Below are 27,496 nucleotides of genomic sequence, written 5' to 3' on the forward strand. Positions count from 1 at the left end.
CACAAATCCAAAACATAGCCCCATACCAGCTACTATGAAGCAAATTAACTCTATCCCAGCCAAAACCAGCACAGCCTTTTATGTGAGTATATCCCATTCAGTTCATTGCATGCCAGCTGAACTATAGCATGATATAACATGAATGGTCTTCCCGCTTTGGCTTACAGGGTTTGCTCTTTGCTTTTTCTAAGATATAACTTTTCCAAGTGCCACAAGGGAAGCAGCTGCCATAGGAAATGAGATAGGGCTGCTCATGCAGCTGCTCCTTTTCAACTGAGAAGATCATCTTCAGGGAGAAGATGAAAGAAAACCTTAGCATAACTCACACTCTCACACAGAGCTGAAGCTCCAGCACCTGAATTTGGACATGAGCTGGAAGCATGCAGGCAAAGACCACGCTAGAGATGTCAAATCTGCATCTTAGACTTTAGCAGCCTATTCTATTCCTAGCTCTTCTCCCAGCTTTTCCCCAATGCTGGCACCCATTTCTCCCCATGAAAGCCATGCACAGGCACCAGCGAAATGTCCTGATGCTCCCCTGATGTCCTTCCCCTCAGTGTCACCTGTGAGCTGTGCCTGCAGCAGCACCCAGGAAGTACTGGAGGCAGCTGCTGGGGGGACACTCTTCACCACTGTCCTTAGTTCAGCATTATCCCTGCCAGGGAACAGGATCAAACAGTGTTTTACAGCTGAATCTTAGCCCTGGGCTCACACCATGCTCTGTGGCACAGCAACTAGGAAACAGTTACAGATCAGCTCCATTACTGAAATGCATTTCTCATACATGCCTCAGTTCTGTGTATTAGTAAGTTCTTAGAAATGTTTTGGCCATGAAGTGGTTCTACGTGCTACCCAGAAGGCAGACTTTCCAGCTGCCTAGCAGTGGAGGAAGCCAAGGAGAACATTAGCACAGAGGCTAAGGCTGCCCAGCAAAACGCCCCTGGGCTTAGCCAGGAAGACTCTGCAAACAGCAGCCTTTGACTGCCTGGACTAGTTCTGTCCTGAACAACCAACCTCAAAGCAGCTGCCAAAATCCAGCATGAGGAAGAGAAAAGGTGTGTTAAAACTGCAAGGCAGTGCTGGGGAGAGCCAGGATGTCAGGCTGAAACAGCCACTGCTTCCCTGTCTGGTCCCAGCAGTGCTCCCTTGTGACCCAGTGCAAGCTCAGCACCACTGCTTCCAAGAGCACAGGGGGGGTGGGGGGTGGGAAGAGAAATAGTCCCATGGCTAAAGGCAGTGCTACAAGTGCCACAAGCATCCTGTATCACACTGACAAGCTTCTCTGGCTGTAGTGCCAGCCTATGCAACCTGGACTCAGCCGCACTCTGCCTCCCAGGGAGGAGTGAAGTGGGGTGGGCAGTGTGGCTGTCCTCCGGTACAGAGGGATCTGCCAGACAAGCCCTGAGTAAGAGGGAGCTGGCACAGGCTGCAAAGGGGAGGTCTTGCCTGTGGCATACACAGGAGATGAGGTTGGTGTGGAAGGAGAGCACTGTTACAGGTGGCAGTTGTACACCAGGTTTACTGGCCCATGAGCTTTCATCTCCACTGAGACACTTCACATGATCCTGTATTAGCCGTTGCTCTCCGTTTGCTGTCTGTGGCTGAACTGACTGCAGGTAACAGAAACACAGAAAATGCTAAGCTTCTCCTTATAGGAAGAAAATAGGTTTATTTTAAGAGGTGGAAAATACGTAACAAGTAGCATGGTCCTGTATGTTGTAGTGATTCCAACCAGGGTGAACATGGGCGTTTTAATTCCTAAACCCAAGCTCAGCTTCCCTTGGCACCCAAAGCAGCGGATACACAGCACCAACACAGAGACAGTGGACTAGAGAAGAAACAGGTAGGAAATCAGTACAGGTATCTGTGAGATAAGACATTGTTGTGAGATATCCAGTTTGTGACTATTAACAGTGTAAGGCAAGCAGTCTCCAGGCATGTTGAAATATTGACAGGCAGATGGTCAGGCACTTTGGGTCTGTGCAGACTGCGTCTGTTTCCGTCCTCTCACCTCTCTGACAGGATAAGACTGGTCCAGATATTGCAGTCTCAGCCACTGAGAGCAGCTGAGTGCTGGTGTTCATTTCTGCAGCAGTCCTGTCTAAAGGCACAGGGCCAGCTGGGTGCAGCAAAAACTAAAAGAAAAAAAAAACCATGAAAGAAGAAAAAAGGCTGCTGTATGTCTGTATATCTTCACCCAGTTAGGCAAGGCCCAGCAGCACTGGAAGAGAATAGGGCTGAGCCACTTGGACCTGCAAGAAAGTCAAGAAACATAACTCAGTGGAGGACATAAAAACAGGGCTCCATTCAGCAATACAGTACGACATGTTTGCAGTGATCTATGCAGACCCGACATGTTTTGTCTTTCTTCTGCCTAACCTCAGACACAAGGAACATCCCCAAGGTACAGGAATAAAGCAATTGAGTCAAACGCTTCAGGGAGAGGATTTTCTCAGCATTCAAGAGGAAGACAAGACAGGCCCCAGCTCATGCTCCAACACGAATTTCTGGGAGAGGAACCACGCAGGGAGCTCGGCAATCCTGGTGCAAGGCTGTGAGCCGACAGCGTGATCTTCTCATCCCTCTCCACTCCCAGCTGGCACAAATCCAGATTTTTGCAGAGGCGTACAACAGCACCTCTACTGCTTAATCCTGCCTTCAGCAACTGAATGGGACAGGGATTTACCCACTGGCTGCACAGGGGAGCTGCTCATCCACTAGATGCTTCAGACAATTAACGCATTGGGCATAGCCAACTGTGTCAGATGGCCCTTCTCGGCCCACTCCATATACTCCTATAACCTAGCCAGTATATAACAGCCTCAGTGATTCTAGCTGCTGACACCTTGTTTAAAATCCTCAGACTGCTGCCTTCCCTTATGTTCTCAGCCTTGCCTTTGGCTCATTGTCTCTGCTAACCCCCAGGGCTCTCTGCCCAGGACCCACTTCTGATACATGCCTCTCCACAACATTAAGCCACAGTAGCTGACTATTGTAGTGTGCAGATATGCTTTCTGATAGTACTCGTCCTTTCAGACCCAGGCCTCTAACAAACTGTGAGCTCCCTCCAGCAGCCCTGTTATTGTACTGCAAGCACACTGTGCACCAAGGTGCTGGGAACACAACCTTATGCTGATTTTTCCCATTTTTCCTGGTCTCTTTGCAGTTCTGGAATGGAAACTGGCCACTGCCCTCCACTTTTCCCACTCCCTTTCTAGGTAGTTGGTAGCCAAGAGCAGTAAAGGAAGGGCCCGTTGCTCTTCCATTTCCTGAGGAAGCCACAATTGCTATCTGCCCTCCTGTGTGCTGTCTCCTCTTACCGTGTCGCTTGGGTTCAACATCCTCAGTGTTGAGAGCATGACAATATTTCTGTACAGAGTGGAAGAAACCTGCAGTGAGAAGAAGAGAGACAGTATCACGGGAGCAGTGGCTGGGACACTGGCCACATCACAGCCCCTTCTGTTGTGGAATTTTCTTTGGGGATCTCAGCAAGCCTCTCCCATGGTCTCCCCCAGCCTGGCACTTCCAGTGAACACAGCCTTGACCCAAGACTGCCAAATAAAACCTGTGACCCTAGAGTTGGGAAATTGAGTGCTACTTGTGGAAGCCTCCTCTCTCCTGCCCCTGGGTAGGGCAGCTCCACGTGTCCCAGAGTGGCCATGGGCAGCAAGGCTTGGCAGAGGATATGCCCCAGCTAACCTGCTAGATTTCCTGCATCACTAGACGTCTGGAAGAATGGAGGTGAGTGAAGGCTTGTTGGCTGCCTCTCTCCTTGCCTAAGCTTTGCTTTGTCTTACTCTTATCCAGGCTCTGTTGGTTTTGGCAATCCTTGGTCCTCCTGAAACACAGGTGTCTGAGAACTGCGGCTGCTCCTCCTGACTGTGGAACAGGTCTGCTGGTGGAGGTGCAGGGCTGCTCCTCTGGAGGGGTCTCCCTCTTGACTGCTGGTGGACCCAGCCTGAAGCACTCCAGATCTTTGTAATCCAAACTCTCACTACTTTTCTGAGGGAGGGAAGAGTAAATTCAGCAGTGGCTTGCAGACCCTCCACACATGCCAAACAGCACAACAAAGAGGAATTCCGAGCTGTAACCACTGCTGACATTCAGGAGCAGGGGCATGTCATCCACCCACCAGGGCCTCTCCCCCACTCCAGGACTCCCCAGTGTCCCGCTCATAGCATTTCTCCGTGCATGCAGAAGAGGCCAAGCTGCTTGGGCAGAATGGGATACCCCCAACAGGAAAACAAAACAGAGATGTTGCTGCAGTTACTCCATCTGCTCAGGGCACTGCCGATGCCCCATCTCCTTTTCCAGCTGCAGATCCTCAACATTTACCTGCCCACAGGGAACAGCCAATATCTCCATAAAGGGCTGGATGCTCACAGTCTGGTGATACAGAACCAGCTTGGTGAGTGAGGTGTGAGCTCCGTCTTCCCCCAGGATGACATAACATGCATTGGGCTGCATCTGGATCATGTAGTGTCTGCAGCTGCCTTTGCTCCTGGGGAGACAGGCAGACAGAAATAGTCATTGCACAGGGCCGCAACTTCTCTCCAGGACCCAGCCATTGCTTTCTGCACTTGTCTCAAGAGGCCAGATGTGATCAGGAGCCTCAGTAACAAATATCACAAGGATACAGGAGATGCACCATGCTGGAGTGTCACATACTGTGCTAGTAGGTGCTGGAGGTGCAGCAATTTCCCCAAAGTCAGTGACAGGAGAACACCAGCAGTCAGATCCAAACTCCAGCAAGCTGAACCACCTCCCATGCCTGTTGTCGACATTAAAACTCTGCCCTACTCTTTGCCTGAGGCTGTACAAATACCATGCCCTTGTATCACACCAATTGCCTCTCCTCAGGCCCTCCTCCAGACTCTTCTCCTCTGCTCCAGTCAATGCTTCTTCCAACCTGGTTTGACCACTCAGCCATATAGCACAGCCCAAGCAGGGCCTGCACCCCTGGAGCCGCAGGACCCCACCCACAAACAGATCTAGTTTTTGGCAAGAGACAGACTCCATAATGTCTTGTCTGCTACTCCAGACTGTATGAGGCACCCACAACAGGAGAAGCTGAGCATCATCCTCAATGGACTCCTCTGTGGAGGAGGCTAACTCCTCCAGTGATGCATAGCTCAGTTTAGGACCTTCTTTTTCCTTCTCTGCAAGGATTATTACCTACTCCTATGTCAGGATGTAGCCTGGTTGGCTCTGGCTGATCTGAAAAAGGAAGCAACCCAAAGGCTTGTCAATCAGCAAGTTTTCAGCTTCCCTGGAAGCAGGAAAGAGTTTTCAGTGGACAGTGAGCCTCTGTGCAGGGATTCCTATCCTATTTCCTGTGCTACCATGGTAGTGCTCCCAGTCCACAGGGAGGCCAGCATCTGCCCCATGTGTTCCTACCTAGAGGTTTCCAGACTCAAGCTTGCTGGTGCAGGGATGCATTAGCAGGCTGAGGAGGCACAATACTCTCAACCAGAGCCTCTCCAAGCACAGCTGCTCCAAACCTGTTCCCGTGGTCTGACTAGTGTGATAGCAACAGCTACCTTCCAGCACAGAGCACATTAAAATGCATTGCTGAGATAAGGGGACTGTGCACACATGCATTTCCTACATTCCAGTGCTAACGGAAGAAGTCTGGATGCTGTGGGGTAAACCCAGTGCCTTGGGAAAACATGAACTTGGATTACCCCAATCTGGCACTCTAAAATTCCTGCTGGAAGGATGTCTTTCCCCTCTTTGCCCAACAGACAGCACTGCTTTGTGCTTGTCATGTGCCCTGCTCCAGGCTAGAGGTGACTGCAAATGACCAATGCAGTTTAGCATTGCTCTGGCTCTTCTGTTACAAGAGGTTGAGCTTACATTACTATATGGAGACTTAAATCCAGCAACTTCCTGTTCCTTGCTGGTGCTTCCTGCACCACTTCAAAAGTATTCAGTCTTCAGTGTCTTTGGGGAGGATCTGCTATGCCCTTCATTGTGAAGTGTTCATGGCTAGCCTATATTAGAATTCAGTTAGTTTTGCTTTCCAGGTGCTAATTCCTCTCCTGCATTCTTGGATCTGTGGACAAAAAGCATGTATGCGGGTGGGGGCCTTCTTAATTACCTTAAAAAGAAAAAAAAAAGAAAAAAATGCAGCTACCAGGGACCTGTCAGCTACTGTAATGTCCTTTACTAAGCTGACGTGCTATATAATGTCTCTGAGTAATGTTCATGCTGATAAACTGACAAAATCCAGGAACTTGTGATCTAGTCAGACTGAAGGATATGTGCAGCTTTAACACAAAAAAGTTACAAACTGGGACGAGATGATAAGGATGTTCAAATGACAGGCAGTGCCCACACACAAGTCCCACCACATAAGGGACACTGGCAGTTAGCAAGCATGTAGTACCATAGAATATTTTGCACACAGGGGAGTCTATAGCCAGAAATTCTGATGTCTACCTGCTAACCACACTGTCTTGCTCCTATCCGATCACTGCAATAATCAGAATTTCTCTTATTATCACTGCTTGGAAAGTAGTGCTTGGCTCAGCCAAGAGAGTGAAGTGTGAGGCATACTCAGTAGCAAAATGTCAAGCATTTAAATAAAGGTTTTCCCAAAAAAGCTTGTGAGTTCACAGTCTCATAAACAACTCCATAAGAAGGTAGGGCTTTCTGTATGTCTCTTCCAGCCTATAGGGATCTAAATTCCCCCTATACTGCACTGTCCTTAGATGGCCAGACATATAAAAAAAAGTGTTCTTTTTCCCATCTCTGAGGGCTTTGGGGGAATCTTGTTATTGGGTACTCACTAAAGCCCCTCTTAGTACTTTTAAAAATTAAATGTACACTGAATTCTGTATCCTTTGTTGTAAGATGAGGTGTCCTCCTGACCTAAACTGAGAGATATGAAAACAGTCATAATGAGTCAGACCAAAAGTCCACCTTCATTCCATATCATGTCTCTGCAAACAGGCCACAACAGGGTAAACACATGTGTGCATTTCCTTTCCAAGTACTTTCCAAGGCTCCCTTCCCTGCACAGTATTCTATATTTAGGAACCCACAGTGGACTTATTTGTTATGAGTTTCCACAGTCTTTCCCTGGACCCATGTAAAGTTTCAGCATTTGCATCCTGTGATGGGGAGCTCCCCTAAGGGTTTGAAGTTCACAGTGCAAAAGTGAAAGGTTATGCAGGCCACTCTTATTCCTTAAGGAGGCAAATCCTGGCAAATCCAGCCTATGCAGTGTTCCTAAGGACACAGCAGCTTCTGCCTGCCTGCCACAGCTCAAGCTGTGGTGTCACTGTGTCCAGCATACTCACCTCCAGATGGTCATGCCATGAAGCCAGCTTGGAAAGGCCTCATCATCCTGCATGATCTCCTGGGCCTGTGTGTCTTTGAACCAGTGGAGACCTGCTCCTCTCTTGACTTTCCTCATTTTTGCCTCTTTTGCACTCTGTTCCTCTGTGAGTTGCAGAAGGGTCCAAGAATTAAGTTATGAAAGGGAGTAGACTGCAAGTGGGGAGAGGGGGAAAGTAGGCATGAAAGCAAAGTCAAAGACAGGGGACCTTTGAAGGGCTCACTTTGGTAGTGATCCCACTCCTGAGTCCCTTAAGACGAGATTAGTTGCAAACTATCAAAAGCTGCTTTCAGTTCCTCAAAGGTCCTGACCACACTTTTTAACTAACCACAGTAGGAAAGGACCCTCCCACTTCTCATAACAACAATGGTAATGCCTCCTGGGACCACATGCCAGAGAACATGTGCATGCAGAAGGTTGAAGGAGCAGGGAACCAGCACACCTGGCTAAGGGGCCACAAGCAGAGCCAATATCACTACCTCTGTTAATTTGCTGTGTGGCCATGGTACTGGTGGTTGTGGTGGCTTATCAGGTGGATAGGGACAAGGCTGAGGGCACCTCTTTTGCAGCATAGGGACTGGAAGGAAGATACTTTCTGCAACAAAGGAAAGAAGTAGATGAAATCTAGCATCCAAGATCCGTGAGGACTGTCCTCCACGTGCCCAGGATAGGGACAGGCTCTGCTGCATGGAGCATGTGGGAAAGTCACAGCTAGGCAATCCTCCCAACACAGCCAGACAAACGACGTTCACCATGCCGCTTCTACTCCTTGCAGAGAAAGCTGCACTTTCAAATGGCACGAACATCAGTGTCAGGGACTAAAAACTTGTCTCAACATTGTTGGCAGGCAAGTTTCAGTCCTATAACCTAATCACTACTGCAGCTGGATGGAACAGTTTAATCACCAAGGTCGAGGCGGCAGGAATGTGTGCCCTGTTATCTCGGAATGCTCATCCTCCACACATACACCTGGGCCCAAGGCCGACTGGCAACATATGGGAGGAGGGGGGTTCAGACCCTCTAGAACTTTCAAGCACTCCTTAGTGACAGTACTGGGCATGCGCCTCACCGCCGAGTGGGAGGCAGGGGTGTGCAGAACAGTTACTGACTATGCAAGAGAACAATGATATAAAAGGGAAAAAACAGCAGAGGCAGGGGGAGAGCATTCTGGAACCTCTCTCCCCCCACCGGACTTGACAATACATTAGACCGTTCAGATGGCAGGGAAGGCTCAGACCACAGGGATTGCCCAGAGAGATGGACAAATCACTGCATGATCTGTGGTGGTAGCTATTACAACAGCCCCACTCTCTCTCCCCTCTCTCGCTCTCTTCCTCTTCCTCCCCTTTTCACCTTTTCTTTTTCCCTTCTCTTTCTGTGCTTTTCTCTTCTGTATCTATTTCTGGCCAATAAAGTGACTTAGCACTTGACTCCATTTTGAGTCTTAATTCTGTTTCCGAGAATGTAAAAGGAACCTAGTCACGATAACATATTAGAGTTAATCAGAAGTTAAACCCAGCCACCCCCAACCTCCCAGAATTATCTGAGGTCGGTTGGAAAGCAAGGGGGTTTAACCCCTGCCAAACTGTTCAACTCAACAGTGGATCATGTCCATCAGCACATCCCTGCCCACCACACTGGTGGAGCACCCAGCCCCAGGAGAGCCAAGGGCAGCCCATCGTCATCTGGAGCTTATGGCACTTTGAGGTAATCATCACACGAGTAGCCATGCACAGGGGCAGTGGGACTGGGATAACTCACTCTGGGCCTCTGCTTCCACCACCAGCTTCCGGCTTCTTTGATTCTCTGTCTCCTCCTGTAGCCACTGTGCCTGAGCCTTCAGCCTAGCCATCAGCTTCAGGTAGCTCCACCTGTATCTGAATTCCCTGAAAACTATTCAGAGAAAAGCTGTGGTTAGGAGAAAAATGCTTCTTATGCCTTTGCCAATCCCTGGCAGAAGGACACTGGCTGATATTCCTTCACCCAGTGCAAAGCTCTCAACACTTCAATCACGTTAATAAAGAACAATTCAGACTCTACTTGAGCAGGCAGTCAAACTGACTCGAGAACTGTACTTTCTAAGCTGCCAGATCATGGATTTAAAAAAATCTAATTACAGGTCTAAGCTCTCATCTCTAATGCCAAGGCACAGGATACCTAAAAAACAAAGTCTCACAGAAGGGCCTCCCTGGTACCCTTCAGACACTACTGAGTAAAAGAAAAACTCTTCCGTGTAGGAGATGGGATTTCCTTGTTGTCAGCCCACAGGATAACCTTTCCCATAAGCAGCCATCACAGGGATCATCAGGAGCTTTAGAGACATTGCACTGTCCTGCCTACTTTACCAGGTACTAAAGCACATGAACTGAAAGCCATAATCTCTCATTTCCCACTACCCACACATCTTCCCCACGGATAAGAACAACACAGCATGTGACAGTCTGATGTTTGTCATACTGTAGGGTGCAAAGCTGGAAGCTGCTTAGATGCTTCAGGAGTGCAACAACCCATACAGAAGAGAAGTACAACAGAGAGGGACCAGGCAGGATGACATCCTCTGCCTTCTGGTTGCACAGTCCTCATGGAGCCTGTGCAGAGGGAAGTACCAAACCGCCCACAGTGCCTGCTCTGGAGAAACAGGCTGACAGAGGAGATGCTACCTAGAAAGGAAAGAAAAAAACCACACTGAAACAAAACTTCATCCCTTTCTGCCTATCTCTGAAAGTAGGAATGAGGTCTACTTCACTCATCATCTTTTCTCTCACCTCAGTTCAACACCACTAACAAACACGCCTTCACTCCAGAGGATGGCTACACAGATCTCAGGACACAGCCAAATCACACGCTTGCCCTGCTCACCTCAGTTCTCCTGCACACAAGCTTTCCCTTTCCAAGGCTCACACTGTCTGATGGCTCTGCCCGATTGAGGATGAGCACTGAGGAGATGGGTATCTGCAATAAGCATTCTGACTCCACAGGGCTGTGACATGGAGGTGGAGTCTGGCCTGCCTTTCTGTCACCTGCAAAGGTGCAATGGTGGAGCAGGGACTGGAGAAAAGTTTTTCCTTGCCCTGGTCTGAGATCATAGTGGAGGGACTCTCCTGCCTTTGTGCTTACGTTTATGTATGACATCTGCTGCTCTTTCCAGTCGCTCCACATACTTTGCCAGGTGGTCCTGGTGCCAATATTTAGAGAAAAGTCATGACTTCCTGAGAAGTTGGGGAGAGAAAGAACCAGTGAGAAACTTTGTCTAAACTTGCAGCCAATCATCCTTTCATAGAATCATAGAATCACAGAATGTCCTGAGTGGGAAGGGACCCACAAGGATCATCAAGTCCAACTCCTGTCCCTGCACAGGACAACCCCAAAATTCACACCACATGTCTGAGGGTGTTGTCCAAGTGCTTCTTGAATAGTGTCAGGCTTGCAGCCATGACTGCCTCCCTGGGCAGCCTGTTCCAGTGCTCCACCACCCTCTGGGTGAAGAACCTTTTCCTAATATCCAACCTAACCCTCCCCTGGCACATCTTCCTGCCATTCCCTTTGGACAGGCCTCTCCTACAGCCACAAACTTCTCCCTGAAGAGAACCAGATAACCGTCCATGTGTATAAAGTCTCTGCAGTTCAGGCCCCTCATGCCCAGCAACAGTGACCCACACCTACCCACACATCCAGCCTGTCAGCTTTGTTCTTTGCAGTATCTCCAACCACCTGAAAGAGAGGAAAAAAGTGAAATAAATAATTTTCCACCCAAAGTGAACACCATGCAGCCAGTGGTTTTAGGTGCATGAAGGGGGAGAAAGTGCCTCAATGACTCTGCATTACATTCTCTGTCCCCCGTCACCCAGTCACATTCAGTAACCAGCTGTCAGTATGCAGTGCTTCTTGAGGTACAGCTAGGATCACATTCAGGAACACCAGCAAACGGGTTTCCTAGAGGCAGATTTCCTTCAATGCCCAGGGAGGCAGTTCTGCAGAACCTATTTTATTCTCAGAACTGTTTTTCCTCATTTCATGCTCTTGGGAGTACACAAGTTGCAAGGTCGGCACAGCAAGACTTCCGGGAGAAAGTCTGTTTTCCAATTCCAGTTTTATTTTGCAGACTGTAGTGATAAAGCTTGGGTCACTCAGAAAGACACACCAACCCTTGGAACTGAAAGCAATACACTAGTTGCACCACACAGACAGCTTCCTCCCTCTGCCTGCAAATCCAGGCTGTGAAACCATAGTGGCACTTTTTGCTAATATCTCACATAGCAAAGCAGAAGTGGTTTTCCTTCTATCTCAGCCAGCTTCTGCTGCACCAGGATCTATATCCAAGGTAATTCTTTTCTCAAAAGCATCCTATGATTTTTGTGTCTGAAAACACACCATGCTGCCTCTCATTCACAAGACTCTCTTTTGACTTGGGTCTCAATTTGGTTTGCAATTCTTATTAATTCAGTATCAATTAATTAATCTGAATTAATCTTATTATTTCAGTAACTCCAAGGAAGCTCTGTGAAGGGTGGTGGAGCTACTTCCAGGAGAGAACTTTTCTAGGAGAACATTCAAATTCTCTTTTTAAAAGACCAAAACAAAAAAAAAAAAATCAGCTGGCTGCCCTACAGGCTTCATTTTCACTTCCAGTCACAATTGACCATAGCAGGAAGGCAGGACTGGGAAAGTGGAAAAGAAGAGGTGAGGAGTTTCTTCCCTAGATGTAACATGGAAAAAGCTGATAGGGTAAGACTGCAAAACTGGAGGGACATTTGTGTGTGTAAGGAACAGTCAGGTTCTGAAAGTGCTGGGGGTATATTATACCTGTACACACAAAAAATTCTTGGACCAGAAACATAGTCTCTAGCCTGGCAGACATTCAGTGCTGGGTGCTTGATCAGCATTGTATTTATCTTCTTCTCTCATGGGGCCATCGGGATAAAAGCCTGGAGAGACACCCGGCAACTGTGCTGATCCCCTGCCATACTGCGTGTGGTGGACACCAGTAACCATTACTGTGACTCTCTAAATTGAGTACCTTAGCCAGTGCTCATTCCGCAGGATAGCAAGGCTTTATAGTAATTGAATTGTGACATAGCAATTCAAGAAAGATTTAATTCATCATTCTACCAAGTGTTTTTTAAATACTAACTGTCCTTGCTGAGGGATTTGTGTTCCCCATCACCACCAAAACCCATCCTCACTTTGTTCATTTTACTCAGTTTCCTATGCTACTCAGAGCAAAAGTCTGTGAACAACAAACTAAATTGCACATAACAAAGGAAGGATTCCCACCGTTCCTTTGTGAGGGAAACATCTGGTTTAAGAATTCCATATCTGTGAAAAACAAAACAACACAGCAAGGCCACATTCTCACAGCAAACAACAATAAATCACTGTGTTTCCCACTCAGCCTCCCACAGCAAACAACCCCATGATCTCAGGCACGTGAACTTTAAAGAGGCTGTTTCTCTCCTTGCTAATATCTAGTTACTAGAGTTGCTTCCCTAACAATTTCTAACAAGGAACATTCAGAGGTTTTAACAAACCTTTCAGCAAATTCCTCAAATGAGGGTGTCCAGGAAGAACCGTCTCTTTGGGTATGGATTGTCTCCAGCAGGACTTTGTACCAGAGCTGAAGCAGCACCACAAAGAGGATCAGGGAATCAAACAGAAACAGATCATTAGGACATCAGTTTGTTCCTCTGCAGCCAGAAATGCCTTCATTCAGCCCTAAACTTCTCTAGTTTAAAACAAAAAAGTTTCTTTCTGAAAATGTTTCCTTGGTTAAAGACTGAATTTACCACATCCTGTAACTGATGATTAACCACTCTCAGTTAAAAGTTGGAAACCATAAAAACCAATGACAGAAATAACTTCACCTTCCAGCCATGGGTACTGCTTCGCCTCTGTCCCTTAGAGGATATCTTTTTACTTATGAATCTGGACAAAGTAGTACTCTGAGGCATGGATGAACTTCCCTCTTAATCCTGTCCTTTCTTATATACATTAAACAGGCCACAGAGCTTTCTGAACTCTTCTGATAATTTTCAGTATTCTTTAAAGCATCTGGATCTCAGACCTAATGCAATATCCAAAGCCAGTCATATCAGCACTTTTCAGCTCCTGTCAAAGCAACCACATCTTGGCTCCTGTTCAGAGTTGCCATGGCTAATGGGTGAGAACAGTCTCCTCTGGGAAGCATAATTTTTTCTGGAGTACTGTCTGTAGATATTCTCATCCAGGAGATGCAAAGATGAATCTGAGTGACTGACAAGCAGATCTCATTGAATTCATGAAGAAGAAATGGGAGAGAACTAAGACTGCAAAACCCAGACCTAGCAGTCTATGTCACAAAAACAACCAAGTACCCAGAACCTTATACATGCATAAAAACTGTGCCTACTCTTTCTCTTGCAAGGGGAGACTCAGACCAGTCATATTCCAACTGTCACCACAGCCTATGGGTGAGGTCTGCCCTCCCCACTGAGATGTGGCAGAAGTACCTGTAAAGGACGTTGCTTTTCCTCACGTGCAGCAGCACCACCTGGTGTCCACCACACCTGGCTCCTTCTGGCTGTTGGGCTTTATACAGTGCACAAAATGCCGGTTGGCAGAATACATCCTCTCTGTGAGCACCATCAGAGAATGCTGGTGAGGGCAGAGGAAGACCAACAGGCCAGTAAGCCAAAAGCCAAAGCACTGCCAGAGCCTGGTGTGCAATATCATGCAGCAAGAACTGTTTTCCCTCCTCACAGCAACTTCTGAGGCTCTGATAATGACTGGGTCATTCCCACCATGATCAGCTGTGCACGGCACCCAGAAAAAAACCCTTTCTGCATGCTGGATGCTTTAATTATGCTGAGCAGCCTGGAAGTTCTCACTGAAATATTACTGCATTCATTTCAAGGGGCACTGCAGGGCCCCTTTACCTGAACTAAGCTCTGGCAGAGTATTTTCACGTGCTCTTGAACTTGTCGTCTGCTCCTGGTACGATCTGAAACCAGACCCAAACAAAAGATCACCCCTGGAAGTGCTTGATTGTGATCCAAAGAGCTCTGCTGGAAGGCAGATGGGAAAAGGAGAGTGAATGGATTGCAGGGGAGGGAAGACAAGTTAAATATATCAGCATAAGCAAGCATAAAACCCAGTGAAAAACAAAGGAGAAATTTTTGTAGGCAGATTGCTGTCTGCTCTTATTTTCAGGCAATTTCTGTCTGCTCTCATTTTAAGCCATTTTCTCAAATAATAAATATCAGGTAATTATGCCATCCTTTATCAATTGCCATGTGGACCCGAAGTGCAATACTTTGGCTCTCATATGAGATATCAGTGTCCCTGTCCTGGAGACAGTGGCTGGAAGAACAGAGACAATGGTTAATTTTGTACCTTTGCTTGCAATCAACCATGTTTAAGCATTCGAACCTCACTTCACACAAAAGTCTCCCTAAAAATACTGAATCACAGACAGGGTGTTAGGTTTCACCATGCAGAAATACAAGGAAAGAGCTAAAGAAACAGAGAAGAAAATACAAATATATGAAGCATACAATGCAGAAATATTATATTCTGCCACTGAGAAGACAAGGCAATCAGGTTACTGAACAACTGTAAATGACCTTCTAAAGAAATATAGATAGCAAATGGGAACCTCGTCTACAGCAGTTGAGATGGGAGGTTATAAAAAGTCAGATAGCTTACAACTAATTCAATTACAAGATAAAAAATTCAGGGAAGTTCAATTTACTGAATGATCTAATGACAGTCTTGCACATCCTTGATGCAATGGTCTCATGTTCTGCGAATCACAGTATCACAGAATGATTGAGATTGGAAGGGACCTCTCGAGGTCATCTGGGCCAAACCCTTTGCCCAGCCAGGCCACCTAAGGATAGCTGGCCAGGACTGCACAACCAGTCTATGAACAGGTTACCTCTGCTGTTTATGAACTTTCAAAGAGTTGGGACTAGACTAAGTATCTTCAGTAGCAGTGTGGACGTGGTAATGAAGAAAGACACTCCTGAGCAGAACAGCTGAAAAACACAGTGGAGAATAGAAATTAAATGTATCAGTTACTTGTAAATGCCATAAAGTGGCATGGACTGAACAGGACAAGAAAAAAAGACCTGCAGTAGAAGCACTGTATTCAGCCAGACAAATTCCAAGGAAACTTGACTTTTCTTTAAATGTTTCCTTTCATGAAGCCTTGGAGACCTTGATGGCTTATCAATAACTGGAAAAAGGGATTGTAGTGTTGGAAGATAAATAATGCACGATCTCAGAGATTTTAACAAGTTGTGCCTGAAAATCAAAATGTGTTTGAAAAGGATAATCTCTAAACTCATTGCTTGTGACTTTACAGCACCTATTTTCAGTGCAAACAACTAGAAGCTTGTTTAGCTTCTAGTTTTAGCTTCTTGTTTAGCTTGTTTAGCTTCATTTCTAGATAAGAACAGAGCATATGCAAAGGGCCAGTGGAGACAGTCGGGCACTGGCCCTAGGGAATATGGGTGATCTGAGGGTAAACATACAAGCAGCAGCTAATTCTCTGAAAGAGGATACAACCTGCCTTGCTTTCCAGGGGAGAATGAACGGGTATATGCCAGCAGCCCTATTCCAGGCTACAGCCTTCCCAGAGTCTCCCTGGGGCTGCCAGCTGTGAAACACATTCATAGCTCATAAGCCTCATCCCCACCTTAAACTCTTGTTAAGGTGGGACTTGATTCGTGTGGATGCCCTGTCATAGCAGAGGGACATGACTGTGAAGAGCACACTGAGCAGAGTGTGACACTATTGATGAATTGCTCATGGATGTTGGCTAGCAAGGTGTCTCTGTTCTTCTCTAGAAAGCCCTCAGCAGTATATTGTACCTAGGGGAAAAGGCAGCAAGTCGCTAAGTCCAGCAGTGCTCGCAGGCTTGCTGTGAAAGCCACCACCACAGCTTGCCAGGACCAGCTGTTAAACTGAATGCACTCTGGCTTGCATATGAATTCTGTACACTAGTTCCCGTGTGAATTTTGTAAATACATATGCACCCCATTCAGATGCAAATCCTGAGGAACAAAACCCTGTGGATGGCACTGAGGCATTAGAACCACAGGAGTGCAGCATAACACTGAGACATCCACCTTTTCTGTTCTCCTTTCCTTGATTATGAAGTTTCATTCACTTCTGGTGTTTCACTCTTTTCCTTGCTTTCCCCCTCTTCCTTACGAAATGGCTTCCATCCTTTGTCATGCACCCCCTTGTTTCTCTTGTTCCTTTGCTTTCTCACCTCCAGCCTACCAGTCTCCTATGTTAAGTGTGAATTTTTGTAATAAAGAATGTCACAATTAATAACTTATTCAACAATGGTGAGATTAGATTACTAAATGGCATACTACAATGACCTGAATTGTCATGTCTGCTCCTACTCCAAAAATTATCTCCAATCAATTCAATGTATTTGGGCCTATGCTTTCAAAATTGGTGGCAGTAAGTTTATGTGCAATAGTCCTAAACCTCAAGCTGCTTAGATACCATTGAATGTATAAATAAGTACCTCCACTTTCAAAACATTAAATACCTGGCTGCTCTCATTGTGTTCCTCAGTGTTTGCAATAAAATTGTGACTGCTGTGCTCTGGAACCTAACAGGTAAAGTTAAAGCCTTCAGACTGTCCTCTGGTGTTGCACAGTGTGTGCAGGACTTTTATTTTATAAAGGACTATTTTAAGACTAGAGCTCCAACAGAATGATGGTAAGTATAACAGATTCTTCTGATACCCTATGCTTCCCAGAGCTAGCTCCACTTTCCTCAGGGGTCCTCTCTTCCTATACCTTTTACAGAAATCCCAGGGAATCCTAGAAGGCAACTCCTGGGAACACATCACTTTGGTTATTCTCATTGTCAGACCATACACTCCTTAACATAAAAGACTTACTTGTCAAGCAACACATTTCCCCCCTCCTACATACGTTACAACAACATTCTCCCTGCAAACAGTACTACTGTATGTACTTTACCAGCATAGTGAAAGATGCTGAAGCTCAAAACATGGCCTTGTCCTGGCTGGAAGTATAAATTCCCTTTGAAGCTGCTATTTAGTTTTTCCACAAACTTCTTATCAGTTGCCTGCAAGAAAGCAGATTTTATAATCAAACAATAAGGCTGCAAGAGAGATCTGATCAGGGCACATGGAAGCAAAAGAAAGTGTTCGAAGTGTCCTTGGCTATGCAACAGTTTTGTACTGTACCCTCAATCTGACTCTTGACAGGGATGCCAATATCATTAGGCTGTCCCTGATCTGGCTGTCCTGTCTCATCAGTCACACATGGGGATACCCCTGTTTATCCTGCTCTTTAAAGCCACACTCCAACATAAGAGCTCTCTCTGCAGCCCAGATATTTATCACTACATTCCCCCACATTATTTTTGCTGTACCCTATCTCAGACATACCTGAGGGAATGCACTCTGCTCATCTAGAAGAGACAGGAGACCAAGTGCCATGGATAGAAGCAGTTTCTGTGGGAAAGGAGACACATTACACATATCTAAAGCAGTACAGGGCATCCACTCTCACTACACCACCCTTTGAAAAGGTTCTTCTCAGGTGCATCTCCTCCCCATGACAGAAAGAACAAGACTCCTCTCTTGGCTGGATGGAGCAATTCCCTTCCGTCAGTCCTCTCACTCACTAGAATAGGTTCATTATTGTTGAATGTGATAGTGTCCCAAGGCAGCTTTTCCTCCTTATAGGCAGCCTGCTCCAGCTGGAAAATGTGTTGAAACAGAGAAAGGAGAGGTTGGAGCACCCAGCAGACTTGGGTAGACAACCCTGAGTATCTTTCTTCCCAACCTGAATGGAGGACAGAGGCATGGCTCTCTCACCCATGGCATGAGAGGCACAAGATAAAACTGCTGTTCTGCAATCTCATCTGTCACTGGTGCATGTCCATAAAGCAGGAACACTCCTCACAGTGTAAGTGTCCCTGCTCTGCCAACTTTGGTCACTGCTTAACCCTTCTACTTCATCCTTCCCTGCCCCGGTGACTCCCCTGCCACAGCAGAGAAGGTTGCTGCTCTCCACCCTGCTTCACTAGTCACCATTTCTGTCCTTCCAGGCAACAGACCTGTTCTTCCCCAAGCTCTCCTTCATACGCCAGGTAGGTTGGTGCTCTGCTTTCTCTGCCACACAAGGTGGGATCACCCTCAGCAGACTTACATGGTTGAAGAAGTGCTGCAGCTCATTGTGCTCATTGGCCAAGTTTATGCAAAGCTGTTCAAAATGATTCATTGCAAAGTTTTCAAACCCCAAAATATCTGGGATATCTAAAAGAAGGAAGATGAGCACATTATGGAGCCTGCAGACCATCCCTCCAGATAGCTATGTACCCCAACACACAACTAAATTTCCCATTACCCAGCTCTTGCATCACAGGAAAATCCCAGTCAAGCCACCAGTGGCACCTATCCCATAACTTTCTTGGACAACCAGTTAGGAGAAGCCCCACTCCCACCCCTGGCTCCCCTGCAAAACCAGAGCATCCCAGAACTACAGACTCACAGTTGCTTCAGACCAACCAACTGCTCAACGTTGGCCATGGCCATATGGATTTCATGCTGCTGACTAGTATCTCCATCATGATCATGTCTTTGGTAATGGATCCCTGCATGCAATCTCTGTGAAAACTCGTATCGTGCCTTTCCTTCATTGTGGCTGAGAGACGCGCATTTTAGGACAGAACAGGAGTGAGGCAGACAGAACTCACCTATCTTCCTCGGTTCCACCTCAGGATCGACGTTCTCAGCCAGAAGGTCATTGATCTTGCAAACAATCCAGCCAAATACTCGGCCATATGTCACCTTTGCAATGGAGTCCTGACCACCTGCACAGAGAGAACAGCAGCAGCTCACTGAAGGGCTCCAAGGAGAGCAGGAAACACAGCACACACAAGCTGGCTCAGTACATCTGCTTCTAGCAATCTTGTCTAGTGGTTCATGAAACTATTTTAAAGATTATATAAACATTAGATATCTGTCTGATTGTCCCTGCCTTCTGTAAGCTCAAAAAGATCTCTTTCCTTCTGAAATCTTCAGTCTTTCTACAAGATCAGATATGGCATACTAGGGCACTTGTGACACCATCTAAAATTGAAAATTTCCTTTCAGAAAATGTCCAGCCCCTTTTTAGAATATCCAGAGACTTGCTTTGCCCTCTGCAGGTCTACCAAGTGTGGATCCCCTCACTGCTAAACCAAGCGAGATGCTCCAAGCTGCACTAGGAAAATTGAATGTTTCTGTTCCTCCTAGACCACAGCTGCCAAGTGTTTAAACGCTGTGGGCAAGAGGAGGATGCAATTGATGGAAAACTTGCTGACATTCTAAGAAGGAGACCAAATCAACATGACCTACTGCATGATGCACTTACTGATGGGAGAAGTTTATTTTATTGCCTAGATTTATGCAAGAGAAGACATTTGGGAAACAGAACTAGCTAATTCCCCATTTTCAGTTCTTTCTTTCATTTATTTTAAGCAATAATCTAGGAATCCTGGGATTTCATGCCTTTTTAAAAATTGTTTTTAATCTTTTATTTGAACTGAACCTTTTGTACAGATTCTCTTGGATTATTTCCTTTTCTTTCTGAAAAGAAAATAACACCTTGTGCTTGCTGCTTTAACATACTCTCCTTTCATCTTACTCCTTCCCTGATACTGTGCTTACTGATTCTTTCAGTTATTTCTCCATCTACTGTCTCGAACTCTGCACACTGCCAGCACTCCGCAACAGGAGCCTTCCCCTCTTTTGTACAAATACCTACAGTTTCCTTCTAGGCTGGACTGAAGGAGAAAGCAATGCTAATTCCTTCCTTTCTTATTTAATCTCTGCAGTCTCCTGGAGGTCAAACAAAAGCAGCATTCATGGTTCTACAAGTCAGTAAGAGACTAAATAGATAAACATTGATATACTTGCCTCTGTGGAAGAAGAATGAAGGGGCACAGACAGACATCTTTGTTCCCAACAGGTTGCAGATGTGTGAGGATACCCTTCCACCAAATATGGGCCAGTCTTTCTAGCCAGCACATCTGCAGTTCATTATGTTTCTTACCTTCTGCCTGCTGCTGGGTGTGAAAATGCTGAATGGACTCGCCTTGGGTCACTGACATCGTACAAATCAGGCATCTTAACAGTTCATCTTCTTGGACTCGAAACTGACCCTGGGTGTGATGAAATATAAGAGGACAGTCAATAGTAAACCTGTGTTCTACCTGTGGGAATTGCATCTCCTGGCATCTGTGCAACACAGTGCAAAGTGGTCACGATTCAGATTAAGGCCTTTGAGCTCCACACTAAGGTAAGTATTACTATTAACATCTCACAGCACTGGAGTCAGATGTGGGCTCTGAGATACGCATTATCTTGGCAGTGATCAAGCTCACGCTTGCACTCTTTCTGAAATGCTTTCTGTTTTGCTCTCCCAGTGCTGCTACATTTCACCTTCTGTGGGAGCCATGCCAGTCCCTGCTGAGTGGTTTAATGCCTTATTAAACAGCACCACACAGAGGTGACTGGGCAGGTGCTGAGGGTCTGAGCTTCAGCAGACAACAGAATCACATGAACTCAAAAGAGAAGGAAACAAAGGGAACTCAGAGCTGAACTCCTCAGTGATTGCTTTAATGGGAATCCCCCTCACGTGGGCAAAAAACAAGGAGCAGACTTCAAGAAGTAAGACAAAAAGAAGTTGGCTGCTGAACAGATGTAAGTGGTTGTTTCAGGTACGGTGTAGGAGGGAAAGAGGCAAAGAGATGGGAGTGAAACCAAAAACCCAGGGTGCTGGGATTTCAAATAGGCCAAAATAAAAAGACATAGAAAAGGCAGAAATACGTTACACTTTTCTGTTCTGTGTTGTTAACAAAGCAGGATAATGTTTCCATCCCACATAATAAAAATGGGATGGTCTTGACAAAGATATATTTCTTAATCTGTGATAATTTCATGTCAAATACTAGAAAGTTTAATTCTGGACAACCAAAAAAATTGATAGCAGTTAAGGTGGTATCCTTTAACAAGATCTGTCAAAAACACAGAACTAGTGTTCAGATACTGCACACCTGAATTTCTCCAAGGCATCATCACACTTAACAACATACAACATTTAATTTTGAAAAGCTTGTATTGTATGAAGTCAACAAGGCACATGTGGTATTGCCATATGCAAGGCACTCGTTCTAGACAGAGAGAGAAGCTGGGAGGTGTCTCTTTGGGAATGAATAGCAGTGAACACAGATGCAGTTGTGGGATCATACTGTGCACTTCTGGAAAAACTCCTTATTCTTCAGGACCTCTCACACTCTGGGGCAGGAACATCTTCTGCCAACTCTGGCAGAAGCAGCTCCTGCAGTCACAATGCCAGTGGGAACCAGCATCATATCCATAAGGTTTCTGCCAGCTCTGCCAGTTTCTGCAGCCTTCAGCCATCCCTGGGAGGCTTTGCTCACTTTTACAGACCTATTGCTCTCCTCAGGCTCAAAGGTCGTGTTGCCCAGAGACAACATACCAGCCAAGATAGTCTGCATGGCCACTTGCTCCTAAAACACAAAAGCAAGATGACTGAAAACCTATCAGTGTGTAACATATACATGTGTAACACATACAACATGGAGGCCCTGGAAGTTGGAGGGGTGAGGGAAAGGCACACACAGCCTGTGGGAAGAGGCTCTACACAAAGTCTGACAGACTCAGGTGGTTTGGAAGCAACTTGGAAAATCTGGAGAGGAGACAAATAGGACTGAGCTTCAAAACAGCAGTGAGAAACAAACCCTATGCCTGCAGGAAGCACAGATGGAAATTAAATGACCCCAGAATTGTCCTGTTCCATGTCAAAGGCACTGCACAACCTTTGGTATTTGTTCTTCCAACACAGAGCTACATCCTGTGTACCAAATCGTCCACTTATGTACCTGGAAAGTGTATATTCCATACAGAACTGTTACACAATCAGCACAGTAAGTCAGTCCCAAAGAAACAAAGCAGATCAGGAGCAGTGGAGGTATGAAAGGGAAAGAAACTCTTCCAAAGCAATGCAACAAAGAGACTCCAGACATCCCAACTTCCATCATGACCCCATAAGATCTTTTCATGCAAATCCATTCAGAACCCACTTTAGCTTCCATTCACTTGTCTACCTGTAGCAGGCTCCACAAATAGAGCAACAGGGCAGAGGCATAGGCTCCATTATGCTGCTTTCCCCTCCATCCCACATCATGAAGACTAACCTCAGGTCTGCCTTTGAAATATCTGTAGCATGAAGGACCCAATAGACCATACATCTCCTTTTCCTCCAAAGACAGTCCAGCAGACATGTAGTAGAAGATATGGAAACTCCTCTCCTCGGTACCTTGTTGCACTACCTGTCACTTCTCTAACAGGTACTCGCTCAGCTTTGCACCTTGCACTGCACACGAGAAGGTGACAGGGTAAACGTTGCACTTGGGGACATGAAGCTGAGTGGGCTCTCCTGCATCTCTTATTTGGTGATAGGAGCACGGAATTATCTAAAATAAATTTCTAGTGTACAACATCTTCTAGGCTGTCCAGCATCCTGGAAATGGGCTTCTCCATGCTTCCCATCATGATAGAGATGTCTGTTCACCTCCTTTAGCAGCATCCAAGGCTTCTGGCACCATAGACTAGTACTTATACTTCCTCTGCACCCTTTAAAATGAAGTAATCCAAAAAATCATTCTGCTTAATCTATCATGTGGAAGGTTAAGGTATGATTTGTTCAGAAAATTCCACAACTTCTTGGGGAGCAATTCAACTGGAAATACTTCAGGCCAAAGAGACAAAAATGTTTCAAAACCAGCTAGAAACAGCACATGACAATAGCAAATATTAAGTTAGCCAGTTAACAGGTATGTCCCCGACAGTTAATATAAGTAGCCAAGTAAAGGTGACTGAAGCTATGTGGATTCTCTCTCCTGGTGTACCATTAAATCAAGACTTCATTTTTCTAATAGATGTCCATGTTCTACTTCCAACAGGAAATTATTCTGAAAAATTTGTCTAGATTAGGGGATCCCGTGTCACAGAGATACATGACCACAGAATCACAGAATGGTAGGGTTTGGAAGGGACCTCTGGACATCATCTCGTCCCACCCCCTGCTTGAGCAGGCACACCCAGAGCAGGGGGCACAGGACCGCATCCAGGTGGGGTTTGAATGTCTCCAGAGAAGAGACTCCACACCCTCCCTGGGCAGCCTGTTCCACTGCTCTGGCACCCGCACAGGAAAGAAGGTTTTTCTCATATTTAGGTGGAACTTCCTGTGTTCCAACTTGTGCCCATTGACCCCTTGGCCTGTTGCTGGGCACCACTGAAAGAAGTGTAGCCCCATCGTCCTGACACCCTCCCTTTAGGTATTTATAGGTATCGATGAAATCCCCCCTCAGTCTTCTCTTCTCCAGGCTGAACAAACTCAGGTCTCTCAGCCTTTCCTTATAAGGGAGATGCTCTGTCCCCTGACCATCTCTGTAGCTCTCTGCTGGACTTGCTCAAGCAGTTCCCTGTCCTTCTCAAAGTGGGGAGCCCAAAACTGGACACAGTACTCCAAATGTGGTCTCACTCGGGCGGAGCAGAGGGGCAGGATAACCTCCCTCGACCTGCTGGCCACACTCCTTTTAATGCAGCCCAGGATACCCTTGGCCTTCTTGCCCACAAGGGCACAGTGCTGGCTCAGGGTCACCTTGCTGCCCACCAGCACTCCAAGGCCTTTCTCAGCAGAGCCGTTTTCCAGCAGGTCACTCCCAGCCTGTACTGGTGCCTGGGGCTGTTCCTCCCCAGGAGCAGGACGTTACACTTGCTTTTGTTGAATTTCATCAGGTTCCTCTTGGCCCAGCTCTCCAGCCTGTCCAGGTCTCATTGGATGGCAGCACAGCTTTCTGGCATATCAGCCACTCCTCCCAGCTTGGTATCATCAGCAAAACTGCTGAGGTTACACTCTGTCCCTTCATCCAGGTCATTGATGAATATGTTGAACAGGATTGGGCCCAGCACAGACCCCTGGGGAAGCCTGCTGGTTACAGGCTTCCAACCAGACTCTGCCCGGTTGATCACAACCCTCTGAGCTCTGCTGTTCAGCCAGTTCTCCATCCACCTCACTGTCACTCATCTAACCCACACTTCCTTAGCTTGTCCATGAGGATGTTATGGGAGACAGTGTCAAAAGCCTTGCTGAAGTCTAGGTAAACAACAACCAGTGCTCTCCCTTCATTACCCAGCCAGTCACACCATCATAGAAAACTATCAGGTTGGTAAAGCATGATCTTCCTTTGGTGAATCCATGTTGACTCCTTCTGATAACCTTCTTTTCCTGTACATGCCTGGAGATGACCTTCATGATGAACTGCTCCATCACCTTTCCAGGGATGGAGGTGAGGCTGACTGGCCCATAAGTTTCCTGGGTCCTCTTTCTTGCCCTTTTTGAAGATTGGAGTGACATTTGCTTTCCTCCAGTCCTCGGGCACCTCTCCTGCCTTCCACGACCTTCCAAAGATGATGGAGAGTGGCTTAGCAAGAACACCCACCAGCTCTCTCAGCACTAATGGGTGCTGCCCATCAGGGCCCATGGATTTGTGAGGATCCAGTTTGCCTAGGTGATCTCTGACAAAATCCTCCTCAGCCAAGGGAAATTCTTCCATTCTCCCACCTCTGGGGGCTGGGATGCCTGAGGGCCAGCCTGAGCAGTGGAGACTGAAGCAAAGAAGGCATTCAGTAGCTCTGCCTTCTGTGCATCCTGCATCACCAGGGCCCCCACCTTGTTCAGCAGAGGGCCCACACTTTCCCCAGTCTCCCTTTTACTGCTGATATATTTGAAGAAGTGATTGCAATAGCTTTCTATCATTTAAGATACCACTACATTCCCAGCAAATAAAATTACTAACTTACCAATCCTCCTAATTTGTGGTCAGCTATTTCACCATTCTCATCCACTATTTTCTTATGTGTCTTATGTTTTGCTCCAGTGGTGATTCATCAGCAGGCTTCCTGAGCCTAACACAAGTTGTCTTGCAGCAGTGTTTCTTCTGCATCTTCAGCACCATCCTGTAATGACCTTCCTGAAGGATCTGCTGTTCCAGCTGTGAGTTGCCTTTGCATATGTTCATTATATGCTGCAAAAATTAGCTTTGTACTCTCTGTTTTCCCTGCACCTCTCTCTCCACTGCCAAGAAAAAGCAAAGGAGTCAGCAGCTGTATAGTTGTTCTGCCCCTTATGTTTTTGTGCCCCATCACTTGCAAGTGCTCTCCTGTCCAAGGGTTTCACAACTTTTTCAGCTAAAATGCATATCTGAGTACAAACTCACACCACAGCTTTACACAGTGGGTCCCACGAGGTTCTGATCCCTCCTCAGGGGAATTTTCCCCCATCTGCAAGGGAGTACAGGTATACCCCATGCTGTCACTTCTCGACGGGGTGCACCAGACAGACCATTTACTCTCCTTCTTAAGAAAAAACATACTGAACTTCTGGAAAACAACCTTCTCCAAAAGTGATCTGATACACCAACTCCCCCACATATGCTGGAGTTGACAGCTTCCTCTTTCTTCAAAGAGATTTGCCCCATCCATCTCATATCCACAGCTGAGTACTGATCTTGAGATACTGCGGCAATCTCAGTCCTCAGAAGCTTTGCACATTCACGTCATCACATGGGCACACAGCCACAGAACTGCCTGCACACCCACAGCAGCAGTGGTGCACATCACCCTGCTGTCACACAGGCCCAGCACCTCCACCTCCATGTCAGAGAAGCAGCAATTGGAAAGCACAATTTCCCCAGTCCTGGGAGGGGGCACGTACAATCAGTGAGACAATGTGTCCTTGACTGACAACATCATACTGGCAAAGGACCTTAGTGTATGCATAGAAGGAAAAAGAGCATGAAATACTGAAAGTATACTTGAGGGCAGGTCTCCATTTCCACACTCGACCTTTCAGCATCTGGTGTGGCCTTACTGCTTTGTAGCTCCCAGTGGCTCTGCACTTATGGTCAAATATGTGTCATAGGTGGCTAAATACCTCAAATACTACAACAGATACCTGATCTCAAACACAGATCAGGACATCACCATATCAGTATGCACAAATAAAATAAGACCAATTTGCCAGTTGAGAACATGCCACCCAGACAGCGCTCCTGCTCAAGTATATAAGATGTTTTTTCATTTTCAGCTACTTCCTTTGTCCACAAGGTCATCATCAGTGAGTTCAAGCTTGTCCTTTTACCCTCCAGCAAGGACAGCATCTTCACCGGGTCCTGCAAACACCATCCAGCTGCAGGTGTGTAACTGCACCAGACTGTGAAGAAAAGCAAAATCATCTCCAGGAGACCAAAGTGTGGTACCACAGCATACCCAGGCTGTGACTAACATCTGTTGGGATCAGGAAGGCAAGAGTAGCCAGTGGAATTTGCAGCACAGGACAACTTGATTGCTATGAGCGTTTGTCACCTGGGGGGAGCCACTGTGTTCAACATCAACCTCTGAAACATGCCATCCAGACCTGCCAGACTAAGTTGGAGATATCAAAGAGACCACAAAGAATAGTAGAGCCCGGTGCACCCCCATGCTGTTTTGATGAACTGTGGTCTAACATGAGTGACTTTCTCCTCTCCCGCCACCCCAGCTTTGCTTATGCCAGGTAATCCTATTAATGAGTGTTTCATCACTTGCAGAGAGCAAAACCATGTCCTTCCTGTGATAAAAACACACAGATCAGTTAATATGTCCTGTGCAATATGCACAGGAGTAGCTCAGACTCTCATCTCTGAGACCACAAACTGCGGGCAGAGAACAATCAGACCACTGACTTCTTGGCAAATGCCCACAGGTAACTCTTGCTTGCCTCGCATCTCCCAAGACAAATACTATGACTGTTCTTCATCCCTAAGAGCCCTGTCAGCAACACCTCTTCCACCTGCAGACTCCACAGTCACCAATTCATGAGAGCACTTGATGTAAAGCACAGGCACTGTTGTCTTGTAGGCTAGAGAAATGAGTGGGGCTCAAGTGACCCTCAAAGTCAGCTCCCAGTCCCACCACAACACTCAGCAGTGATTCAGCAAGTCATTTCCTAGCAAGTCTACACCATGTAGACTGAATATAAAATGATCAGAAGGCCAATATAAATAAGG

At 46.5% G+C, this 27,496-nt stretch overlaps 1 protein-coding gene across 5 annotated transcripts; it reads right to left on the reverse strand.

The window, feature by feature from the left end:
• Nucleotides 1-1,643: 1,643 nt before the first annotated feature.
• On the reverse strand, nucleotides 1,644-12,950 carry LOC104047276 (hematopoietic SH2 domain-containing protein). Of its 5 annotated transcripts, none has more exons than XM_064438639.1 (7): nucleotides 12,871-12,950; nucleotides 11,006-11,053; nucleotides 9,104-9,235; nucleotides 7,305-7,446; nucleotides 4,336-4,501; nucleotides 3,321-3,389; nucleotides 1,644-2,135 (listed from the first exon to the last, which is right to left on the reverse strand). In XM_064438639.1, the coding sequence occupies exons 3-7, from the start codon at nucleotides 9,192-9,194 to the stop codon at nucleotides 1,908-1,910; spliced, it is 696 nt and encodes a 231-aa protein (XP_064294709.1). In that variant the 5' UTR covers nucleotides 9,195-9,235; nucleotides 11,006-11,053; nucleotides 12,871-12,950; the 3' UTR covers nucleotides 1,644-1,907. The 5 variants fall into 5 exon arrangements, 4 of the variants coding, with proteins under 4 accessions (XP_064294709.1, XP_064294711.1, XP_064294708.1 ...); XM_064438641.1 differs by having other exon boundaries at nucleotides 2,021-2,252; XR_010370648.1 differs by having other exon boundaries at nucleotides 2,107-2,135; nucleotides 3,321-4,002.
• Nucleotides 12,951-27,496: the final 14,546 nt, after the last annotated feature.

Source organism: Phalacrocorax carbo, chromosome Z, assembly GCF_963921805.1.
Source record: "Phalacrocorax carbo chromosome Z, bPhaCar2.1, whole genome shotgun sequence".
Classification (NCBI taxonomy): Eukaryota; Metazoa; Chordata; class Aves; order Suliformes; family Phalacrocoracidae; genus Phalacrocorax; species Phalacrocorax carbo.